Source organism: Diorhabda carinulata, chromosome 6 (genome assembly GCF_026250575.1).
Source record: "Diorhabda carinulata isolate Delta chromosome 6, icDioCari1.1, whole genome shotgun sequence".
Taxonomy (NCBI): domain Eukaryota; kingdom Metazoa; phylum Arthropoda; class Insecta; order Coleoptera; family Chrysomelidae; genus Diorhabda; species Diorhabda carinulata.
In genome coordinates, this window is record NC_079465.1 from 2,013,641 (window position 1) to 2,026,149 (window position 12,509).

At 28.5% G+C, this 12,509-nt stretch overlaps 1 protein-coding gene and 1 long non-coding RNA gene across 8 annotated transcripts in view; one reads left to right on the forward strand and one right to left on the reverse strand.

Annotated features, from left to right (window-relative positions):
• Positions 1 to 1,016: 1,016 nt before the first annotated feature.
• Positions 1,017 to 11,922, forward strand: LOC130895142 (uncharacterized). Of its 2 annotated transcripts, none has more exons than XR_009059439.1 (3): positions 1,017 to 5,243; positions 8,333 to 9,601; positions 10,723 to 11,922. It is a non-coding gene; the product is annotated as an uncharacterized LOC130895142 (long non-coding RNA). The 2 variants fall into 2 exon arrangements; XR_009059440.1 differs by having other exon boundaries at positions 1,017 to 1,135; positions 9,402 to 9,601.
• LOC130895141 (protein kinase C-binding protein NELL2-like) overlaps positions 7,179 to 12,509 on the reverse strand; it is a 66,032-nt gene continuing 60,701 nt past the window's right edge. For 5 of the 6 annotated variants that reach the window (XM_057802309.1, XM_057802308.1, XM_057802307.1 and 2 more), the window contains one exon: positions 11,364 to 11,697. In XM_057802309.1, coding sequence (XP_057658292.1) covers positions 11,470 to 11,697 — 228 coding nt within the window. In that variant the 3' untranslated portion in view covers positions 11,364 to 11,469. Of the gene's footprint in view, positions 11,698 to 12,509 lie in introns of all 6 variants that reach the window. The other variant, XM_057802310.1, reaches the window with a different exon arrangement.

Genomic DNA, 12,509 nt, shown 5'->3' on the forward strand with positions numbered 1-12,509 from the left:
ACGTCTGGCCCAACCTACCAACTAGTCATAAACATATTTTAAACATACCCCCTATACACCTTTCAATCCTTTTATATCTCGTCGTTTTTACACGTTTTTTTCTAAACCAGAAGCTATGATATGCCTCGTATATTTTCCCCGTTATATCTTTATGCTGTCTTTTCATAGTTAAAACAATTTTTGTATTACTAATATTTCAAAGAGACTAAATAAATTATTAAATGAGGAGTTATTCTTTTTCCTCATATAACGAGGCCTTTTCCTATAAGATTAAGCAGTTCACAAACGTTCTAAATATACTGGTACATATGGCTGTAATTGCACTACATTACTGGAGAGAAATGCAGTTGTTGTATACATTTGAAATAAATAATTATAAAAACAATATAATTTTGATAACCAAATTTTTTTTTGAATTTTTTGAATTTTTTGAATAGTCTTGGTGTTATGATGAATTCAATATTATAAAACAGATTGTTTCTATACCCAAATAAAATTCAAACAAATCAGTTTCTATTAAAGATGTTAAAATTCTTTGAAAGCATAAAATAAAAATGGCATACAATAATTAATTAAAATATTAATTCATATTGTTTACGTCCAGCAGCCATTTTGTAAAACTCAAATATATTAATGATTTTCATTATAAAACAGCACACTAATTAAAAGCTTGTCATCAGTAAACTAATTTTCACTATACATAATTAACAGAATTGTAGTAGAAAACGCACAAATACGAGACCACAACAAAATGATAATAATTACCAATACACTATTAACTTAAAATGATTTATTTTTGTGTAATTTTTACCAATTTCATTTCTATTTATACTGACAGAATGATTGCTATCGGAAACTATGATCATATATCAGATAGATCTCTTATCATTTGATCTATTTGATTACTTTAGTTTCATACGTTGATTTTTCTTTCAGTAACCTGTCAATAAAATGAGAATTAATCATAGATAATCTGATGAAGTTGATCGCATTTGCCCGATTACTTCAATCAGTTCACGAACGACAGTTAACGTATCCGAACAATCAGATCATGAATGAGTTAACCCGATCATAATTTTCGAATATGTCTTAAAATATAGTGGTTTGTGGTTGATAACCTCGTGAAGCTTAAATTGTAAGTATAAATTTATTGGTAGTTTTAGTTGCAAATAGATATTACAAAGAAACCAATTAAAATGAAAGTTTAAAAAAAAAGAAATTAATAGTTGGGTGTGTAAATAAAACTCTAGATTTATTATTTATTTTAATAATGATTGGCACACATTTTTTACAACAGAAAGTTATGGCAATATTTGTACAATAAAATATTTATAAATAAATAAATAAAAAACCTCAGAATGTACAAAAACTAAATCTTGAACAAATTTAAGAGAATAAAATTACAACAATGCTATAAATGAGTAACGTACACAGAGAAAAATCATTTATATGAAACCTTGAATAGAAGTTTGAATTACATTATTGAAAATCTGTTAATTAACTAAATGTGTAAATATAGGAGATTTATTACATTGAAATAGTATACGAAACGTTTTTCTCTGTGTAAGATTTAGCAAAAGCCAACAGATGGTATATTTTAGTACAAATTCTATGTATAAGTGTAAGACTACGTGTCTTTTAGATACACAAACAAGAAAAATCATAGTAGGGTAAACTATCAATACATTTACTTTTTAGTATTAATTGTTTTCTTGGCTAAAAATGTCTATTTAGATAAATCATAGATTTAATTTTTTCCACATTTTTTAAAATGTCTTCAACAAATCTTGAAACCACGAATTTTTAATTTGATTATGACTTTTATGAAAATTTGTTTCAACAAAGAAATGTTTCGCATAATCTGTCAGTGGTGTGCCCAAAATTTTGCTTTGAGAGGGGCAGTACATAAGTCCACCGAATCTCAGTGGGTATGGACTACCCTCCAGTGTAGCAAGGGGTTCCTTTTTTTATAAGATACATTACAGATTCTAATTATATGTAGCAATATATAAATTTTTTGAGTTTTTCATACAACATTATTATATTTTTTGGTCAAGCACGCCACTAATATCTGTATACTATCTAATAATGGTGGAAGATTTTCTGTTTGTCACATTTTTTTGAGATATGAAGTCATCATGTAATTAGGGACGACGGTTCTTTCAGAAAAATATCGATTTTTAAATCGATTCGCATCGCAACCTAATGAATCGACCAGTAAAAAATCGATTTCCAATCGCCTTTTCTCCAAGTTTGTATTTATCAGTAAAATATGGGATTTTATACTTCAGGGTTATGCTAAAGTTTTTTTTTATCTTTCCAGTAAAGTATAAGATCAAAATTTAGGTGCACATCTGCCTATTGTGAATAATTTTATGGTTTTAAGGGTGACATATCGATTCAAAAAATCGATTTATTTGGTACAAGGTCGAAAGAACATATTTTCATCTATACTAGTAGGGAAAAAGTATTCAGGCATACTATTTAGAATAGGCATGCTGGACATAAGGTTGCAAAGTATAATCAGGGTGATCCAAATTCAACCAAATCACAATTTAAACTTTCCTAACTTAATTAAAAATTATTGTAGTGAATTAAAATTATAAATATCTATAGTGACGTCTTAATTTTCACAAATTTATAGGTTAGCTTCTTTATATAGGTATAGTTCTTTCAATATCAATCGCAGAAGACAGTTACCTTAGGAACAATCAATGAGAAGATAAAAATCAATTTTTAACCAAGAAACGCCGCAATACACTCATCAGAAACTTCAATTTACTCATTTTTACCCTACTACCATGTGTGACAATATTTTTTTACGGTATGTGCTCTATCTGTAAATCTTGAATTAGATCTTTTTTTTTCAGCTACTTTTTTTCCCTAACAGATTTACTTTCAGCAATCGTATTTATATTTACAACAGTGACCTCTTTGGTAAAAAAAAAATGATAAAATTAGGCACTGCTTCATAATACAATATGAGCAATAAATTAACATTTACTTATTTAAACAAAGCTACAAATTAAAAATAGGAAACTGAGTTAATTATTCGTTGTTTAGATAATTGCTGGGCCTTATATAATATAACTCCCAGAAATATACTGACCCACGTTTCGAACTCTCTTTCTATCATATAGATTACAGATTACAAACTTGCTGGGGCCCATACCAAAAAGAAAAAACACATCATCAACTGAGGGGTAGCTACTCTGATTCCGAAAAGTTGGAACTTGATATTAAATCTCCGATTGAGACTAGCTTATTAACAAGAAACCAGAAAAACAAATTACTCTCAAAGATACTTTGATAAAGAGTAAATTCCAAACCCCCAGTCTTCCACCGATTCCTCTCCGGTCTTCGATCTGTCCCTAAGTATGCATTTCCCCCCTTCATAGAGTTGTCGTTATTATTTATTCCGATGTATGGATTGAAACTATAGGGAAATATGGAGAATCCGGAGCAATCCGTCCTCATTTGTCGACTGGTTCAGTAGTTTTCTTAAGATCCAGATCGCTTTCGATGGACACACCTCAGAAAGGTTTGTGATGTTATTTTGAGGGGCTTGATGATTCTTATTATGGGAATGTGGAAATAGGGGCTAAAAAAAAATTTTTTTTTAATTTTTGTGTTTTCTTCGTTGGGCCAGGTACTTCTGGAACCTTCTTCGTTGCTATAAAGTAGTTTACTCAACGAAATATTAAAAAAAAGATCATTTCTTACTATTTTTTTGCTTGCACGAATAAATGATTATGTATAATCTGGATTGAACAAGATTTAAATAGTCATGGAGCTATATTAATAATGAGGGTCCCGGCAACAATCTTTAAAATCTCAAATGTTAATTTAAACCTAACCTAACATTATATATATTTATATTTTGTGCTAAGTCGATTCAAAGGAAATTATCCGCACTATGTGGAATTGCCCTAAGAATATTAAATTCCTCCAAATTGCAATATTTTCAGAGATTCTGAACAGTTGCGTATACAGGTAAATTTATTTTTAACTGTTTTTGATAAACAGAACTATTTAGTATATTTTCAACTTTCCGGATACGCCACTGGTTCAAAATGTTATATTTATATGGAACTAAGCATTAAAAATAATGTTTCGTAGTCTTAATTTAACAATATCACAATTATAATATTGCAATTGATTCTAATTATAACTAGATATGCTTCCATAAACTTTAGATCCATACTATAAATTTTAGATTTTTGAATAAATTCATTTTCTTTTCGTTTATTAACAAGTTTAGAAAATTTTAGCAGCATAATTTCCATTATCGGAACCCACTCCACATAACCGAAAAGTAGAGACGTACCCCGCGCTTTTAGAAATTATAAAAATACCAGCCAGTCTCGTGATTTTTTTTTTGTAAATAGAAAATAATTGTCTAAATCTCTTAAACACTCGTTTAAATAGATTTTTTAAATAAATATTTGTTTATAAAATACGTCTTTACTTTCAAGAACTTTCAATAATTAAATATCTATATAAATCTAAAAATTATATATCGCACATTAATATACAGTTTTCAAAATATACAGGGTGATCAATAAAAGAAAACCTCATTTATATAACTTATAGGTAAAATGCTATAATTCGATTAATGAATCACCCTGTAGATTAACCTAACTTTGCTATAGGGAGTGTTTTTTTTTTAAACAATGAAAATATTTCAAACCGTAGAATTACAATTGATTTAAATTGAAAGTAAATATTTCATAATAAAAAAATGAGCACAGCTATTTCACAATACGATGTCGAACTGTTGTAAAATTTTCAAAATGTTGCAAGCATTGAACTGTTGAAAACTGCCAATTGTTTGGCATATTTTTCAAATTAGTCACAAAGTCATGCAGTACGTATAAAAAAAATTCAGCTAATTGTCTAATCAAATTACTTAATTATATATTATTGTCTAGAATTATTACAATATCCTTAAAATTTGATCAGTTTCTGCCTTATTTAATCACATTAAGGCCAAAATAATAAATTCAACCAAATTGTAAAATTGTGTATATATATTTTATACCATAAAATTTTTATACAAACTTAATTTTGAATATATTCGTTTGTCTATGAATTCGTCAATTAAATTGACATCTATTAAAAGAGAAGATTTTACTGTCAAGGTATCGGGTATAAACAGCTAACTTCATTGTTTTATTCATGTTAATTTATAATAAGAATCAACTTTTCGATAAATCTCGTTGGATTTTTTATGAAAAAAATAGGTAAATATGACACTAAATTACACTGTATAAAAACATATTCTTATTTAGTTTTTGTTAGTAATTTCTTTCGGGTTTTTTAAATCTCATTATTTTCGTTTATTGTTACTTAGTTTCCGTTAGGTATTTTGAAATTTTTCATTAGATAAACAGAGTTATTATTCCATATTTTTTGTTTATTTTAATATTAATTTCAAATTTGTAAGTCGTTCAACACGTTAACAATACATTTATAGTGACTGAAAATCCAGAACTGTTCTTGAAAAACGTATCAAAATGAGGTCGTCAAATTTTTAGTATGCCTCTGATTAAAAAGTTTCTATGATAATTAAGAGGTTAGTTAATTATCAAATAGATCAAATAAACTTAATTTATGTTTTTTTTTACTTAGTTGTGTTTATTTTATGGTATAAATTATATACCCCATTTGCAATTTTTTGTTGATAGTATTTATGTTATATTTTTACAAATCATTTTATACAAAGGATGTGTTTTAATCAATTTTTATATTAGATAGGTCACATATAGTTTGCTTCTTATATACTTCAATAGTTATACAGAAAATTCACATTAATTTGTTCAAATTGATCAAACTCGTTTTTCATATAATCGAATGTTTATAAATGACGATAAAATTAACAAAAAAATTATTGAAAAAGTATGAGAAGATGATAATTTAGTGGTCATAGGTACAATTTATTCCTTGGAAATATTAAAAAAATGAAAAAATATGATTCCAGATAAAATTAAATATAGTATGTTAATTTGATTAATCGTTTTAGTCTACAAATTGTTGATTTGCTATAAATATGAAAGTAGAGAACATATTGATAGATTTTCTGCAAACTATGTGTGTATTTAGTCTCTAAAACGAGACAATTATAACTAACTAAGCTTTGATAATCTTTATATACAACTTTAATAAAAATCCTTTGAAATTTTATACAAAATCTCGTTTAAGAAAAAATGAGAATCTTTCCATCAAGTTGATTGCTGTAGTTTGATATTTAATGAATAGAAATTATAATTAAGTTTTAAATATTTAGTTATTAGATCAAGTTTTGCATAATTTTGCGACAATTACTTTCAAATATGTATGATATCTTATAACTAACACCAATCCATTTATACAAAAGCGAGAAAGCACTATCGACATATAAATTCAAATTAAAATATTCACTAAACCATCCTCTGTATAAAAGATACATTATATTTTTCAAAAAAAAAACTTTCATCGATTCAACAGTCTCGTAGAAATTGACTCATAAGAATTTTTTAATACCATATTAAAGAAAAAGAATTTGATTTATCCAGAAATACGAGACGATTGGAAAGTATTGGATATAAATTAGTGAAGGGGTAGTTGATCAAATTGGCTTCATTATTAACTCAGCTCTAATATAATCAAGTTTTAACGTTTCCAAGTGCCCAGATTACAAATAACTGATTTTATTTTATTTAATTATTTCAAAAATGATTAATCACAATAAAAAAATCGAAGCTCCTATCTAAAGGAGGGTTGCGGAAAATAAAGTTTGAGGTTATGTCGAGTGTAAATCAGTACTGACCAGTATAAATTGCAAACGTAAAGGGTGTAAATTAGTACTGATTACAGAGTACTTATAGATTTGTCAACTTTACAGTTGGTTGAGGTTTCAAATGATATACGAAATAAAAATAACCCAACCTAACTTTTTCAACAATAAGGCGAACAAACGATAACTGAAAATGACATGTCATAGTGTTACTATGTGCCAAAATTTCGGGCTAAACATTGTTTTAAAAAAAGGCCAGTATCCCCTTCATTGGAGTTGACTTGAGCAGAGAAATGGCTCAAAATGTGTTCGAAATATCAAAAGACATATTACGTAACCAAAAAATGATTCTTTGAACAATCAAAACTATGATTAACTGTCCCCCTTTCTATTTTATTGATAGTTTTCTTTAATATGATAAAGTGTAGGCAGGGTTCCCAACAAATGTGGAACGGGACCATCCCCAAATCAGAATCTGAAGAAAAAGATTTTTCGAGTCAAGTTTTCGATCACTCATAAATAAAGAATTTAAAGAAAAATGATGCTGCCGAATGGAATTATTTATTTAAATATATTTCAATATTTGTTTCATAAATAATAAAGTTGGGGGAATCCCTGGTAGTTGCGGATATTTTAGGGGTTTTGGGGAGATAAATTTTTGTGTCAATTTCACAGAAACAACGTTTCGCATTGTAAACATTCACAATTTGCTATATTATATAATATTTAATTGAAGTGGAAACATTTTAAAGGGACTCTATTTAAGGGATGATATCTTGAAAAAACAATTTCCGCCATATTGGTTATATGACAGATATTAATCTAAAATGCTGATATAATTATCTATAACAATTATTACATTGATTTTACCTTGTATAAATTCACGTGATACCATTTTTTAAATTATTATTTATATATTTGATTTTACGCCTACAACAGATAGTATTAATAATTGAAAAAATTCAATCACGTGTTGAAAGAAAGCAGTTCAACTTACATAATATTAATTCCAAGTTCCAACTATTTCGTATCAGAATTATTAGACACATTATCCTGTGTGTCCTTCGAGCCTACAATATTTAGTTTATATCCGGCTCGAAGGACCAGATAATGTGAACGTAAGTAGTTGTAGTAAACGGTGTATTATTAATTAACAATAAACAATTTTTCGATTAAACAAAATGATATTGAAAAGAATTAAATGACAAACTACAGATATATATATATATATATATATATATATATATATATATATATATATATATATATATCTGTAGTTTGTCATTTAATTCAATTTGTCATAATTTTTCCATGGTAAGTCGCATATTTTTATAAAGAGAATCTTAGGGAAAATGGAGGATCTCAATTTTCTTTTTTCCCATTCAAAAAACTCAACGATACGGTGAGATAATGAAGTAGAAAATTGTAAACAAAGTGAAACGAATATCGAATTAGATTTCTGACCAGATATGTATATTAAAAAGAAATAAGTAACAATAAAAATTACTTTGAATGTTCATATTACAAACTCTGATCCATATTTTTTTATTTTTTTAGCATTATGTAAATCTAGAAGTTGAATTAATCTACCTGCACCCCCGTTGGTAAAACTGTAAACAGTAGAATGAGTAACTTCATCCCGTACACCCCCAGGAATACACAAAAGTGTTTCAAATATGCTGCAAACAGGTCTTCTGGAGAGTAGAAACCATTTGGACTCCACTAGAGCTACCCGATAGAGAGTGATTACCAAAAGTTATCCAGTTTTAGTTTCTTTAATTTCAAATAACACTAAATAAACCAACACTAACACGCGTTTCCTTCAGTCTCTGAAGATGATAACAAATTAATTTTGAAGGAATTATGTATCAGCGCGTTCTGGACACAATTTATAATAATTAGCCAACCACTGACCGTACTGTTGAATTTGATACATCAAAATTTGGAAAATTTTTTGTAACACAACAAATATTTCAAATAAAAAATTACCGTGGGTCATAGTTATAAGGGTTGAACTATTAATAGATGACCTGTCATGATTGTTAATTTATTTTGACACCCTGTATATCTAACCGGTGTTGTTAATTGTTAGCAAAACTTGGAAATCGATTATGTAGTATGAACCATCTTGAAAGAATGTAGTAGTATCAATAACTAAGAATGATTTACTTTTATTACAATTGGAAATCGAGGGATTAAATTAATTAGAAATATTTAATTCAAAATAATTGACATCAATCGTTGAGTTTACAATATTTATTAGCCCGCCGATATTGAAAAACTGAAAAGATATTAATTGAAAAATAATTGATATGTAGGCAATTTACTTGAAAATACTTTTAAGATTTCTGAAATGAACTCTCTAATGTACAGGGGCTAAAAAAAATTGCTTACATTGAAATGACAAAATTCGTTTCTAATTCGTTAACATTGACAGACGTTGTAATTTGAGATAGGACATATATAACAGCGATTATACTCGATATATAATAATATATTCTATGAATTTTTATTTTTTTCGAAGATAGATAACATCTATTCATCATTGTTTGTAGAAAATATTTCGAGTTCTATAAAATCTAATAAGAACTAGATATAAAATTTGATATTTTCTCATCTGTTACAGATACTTTCCATTCTACAAAATTATGGGGAATAAAATTGATTCGAGTAGGTCCTTCAGCCACCAAAAGAAAATGAAATTTATCACATTACGATGTAAAATCATCTAACAAAACAGCATCCTAACCTCAATTTCATTACGTGTGAAGTTTTGGAAAACTGGTGATACAATGTTTTACCTCATTACACATTATTATGTATTCGGTAAGTTTCTAACCTATTTTAGAACGAAATTCAAATCCTATATACATATTGGAGAGATTTGGGACAATTCGTATGGGAAAGTGAAGAAAAACCGTTGATTTAACATAAGAATCAAAAAAGTTTAATCTCAGTATAAGTGACATTTAAACATCCTAACGCCATCTAACGTCGCCTGTCATCATTTAATGTAATGAAAACTGTAAAACATTGCAGTTGGCTCCATCTATTATTACGTAGCTATGAATTATTTGTGAATAAGTTTCTAGATACCGAAAAAAGTTTCTACAATGTTCTAGAAAGGTTGCAAAAGTATCTGGAGGTCTAAAGTGGGCGTTTAGTTGAAAATTGGCGACTATCCAATCCCAATTTAAATCTAATAAATTTGATTTTGAATTGGTGCCGAAAATACCTCTTCGAAATTGATTATAAAATTTTAAATTTTCGAAGAAATTCGTTGTTTTAACAGCTGGAGGAATTGGAAATATTTTCTTTCAAATATTTGATATACAACAAATTTTTTTTGTCACTTTAGCTGCACAGTTTCATCATGTTATCGAAAATCCAAATACAAGACACAAGACGTTGTAAATTTTAGAATTTTTTTTACAAAATCTTGTTTCCGTATCGAAGGAAAAGGAACTGGCAGTGCATCAAAATATAAATTTTAGAGTCAAGGTACCGATAGACATCTAGAAAAAAGAAACTAGCACGCTAGTGATGAGCTAATTGACTCGTTTTGAAGATGATCGATAATCGAATTCACCAAGGATGGAAGGGATCGTGTTTGAAGCATTTAGAGTGATGACATGGTGAAAAAAGTTGATAAAAATAATACATAATCGGCGATTTAGCCCGGGAAAAGAATGAAAATGAAATTTTTCATTGAAAAAACTAGTTTTTCGCAATTTAATGGTTTTTTTTCACTAAAGTTGTACCAGTCTGAATTTTTTCCTTGGAATTTACGTTTTTTTATAAAATTTTTAGGTTATGTAAAAAATCAATATTCACACGGCAAAGTTTTTGCAATAAAAATTGACACATTTGCAAAAAAAGAACCCGCTGAAGTATTTAAAGTGGAAATATCTCTGCGGAGCTTTGAAAAAAGCTTTTTCACTTTTTAGATATACAAAAAGCTACGAGGGAGACATTATAGAGAAGAAAGACCAAGAAATGAGGAACCTGTACAACGAACAAGTAAAAATCCAAAAGACCGCAACGAAAATTACTGGCAAGAACATTGAAAAATGAGAAGACCTATAAAGAGATGGTATCCTGGTACACAAGAAGATCTAATGGTGACAGGAATTCAAAACTAGAAGGCCACGACAAAAAATCAAAAAGAACCGTATATATTTGTACTAGAAAACACGATTGTGCCAAATTTCTTCGCCAAAAATGGCATTTCCACCCCTCTACATTGACCAACATTCCGCTAATACATTTTTCGATAAACATACCCCCACTGCTTTTAGGATTAACCTTTCGAATGACTTCCCGTTGTATTTCTATGAACCATCGAATAGGAACCCCACCAAGATCACGAATCGCATACTAAATGTCTATTAGTACCTTTAAAGATAATAGATATTAGCTGTTTTCTACGTAGATATATTTTAAGCCGTCGAAGCGCAATTGGAGACACAGCGTCTTCTCTTAAAACCTAGGAAGACACTCGAGTTTAGGCAAGCCAAATAATAACGATACTATTCCCTTTCCTCGTTCACTACATCCACCAGTAATTCCACGTCAGTCAATAACCGACTTTATATACAAGGGGAATATTATTATTATTATTACTATTATTTAGTAACAGCTATTGCACGCAAGTGTCGAGGAATGTAAGACCGGTTTTTGGGGTTATGGGGCTTTCAACCCGCGCCTGTCGCCCTTTTTGGACGATTGTCAGTCTTGCTACTTTTCGTATCACTGATATATGGTCCAGCACTATGAGTAGCCAATTGAAGATAACTAGATTGTTTAATAATGTCACTGTCACTTGATGAATGTACATTTTGAGCCGCCACCACGCCATCGAATCCCACCGCTCGTTGATAATCACCGCAAAGGATATTATAATTGCAGCATAACGTCCCGTCCTACAAAAATATAATTTCATATTAATAAAAATGAAAAATCATCTTATAAATTAATTTTAATAAAATAAAATCTATCAGATCGATTTTAATTTCTATAAATTATTTTTTTATTATATATTTTTCGTGTATATAATATATTTATTTCCCTTCTAATTGTTCCTGATTTTAGTTCTGTTCTGATTTGCAACATTTAGAATCATAAACATATTAAAACCGTAAAAGAAATTAAAGATATTTATTTTCCTTTCGAAATCCTTATGAGACGCCTATGGTAACTACTAAGAAGGTCAAATAACGCGTCATAGTTCAACGGTAATATTTGTTACCAACTGAAAAATGCGAGTATTCATTCCGCTTACATAGTTACGCCAACAATTTAAGTCATATAACATATAACGTATATGGATCTAAACCGATCTGATATATTTTTGTATGAACTGGAGAAACTATAGAATTGTGCTTTAGATTTTTTAAGGTGCTTTTTTGATATAGTAAAATGGTGCAAGATATAGATATATTTTGAATATATTGTAATAAATATTAGGATAATTTTCTTGATTGAAAAAAATTATAAAATTGAACATTAAAAAAATGATGTTGCTAAAATATATTTTACCAATAAAAGGTGTGAATTTCGTCCCCATTTCAATCACAATATTTATCGATATGATATATCAAATCGGAAAAAAAGTTTTATAAAAATCTAATTCAACTTCTAGTACGTAGTAGTCATAGTAAGATTTTCTGAAAACTATTATCTCTTTGTTTATTTTGACATTACATTAATTCTTACGTACGCCACTGTCATGACA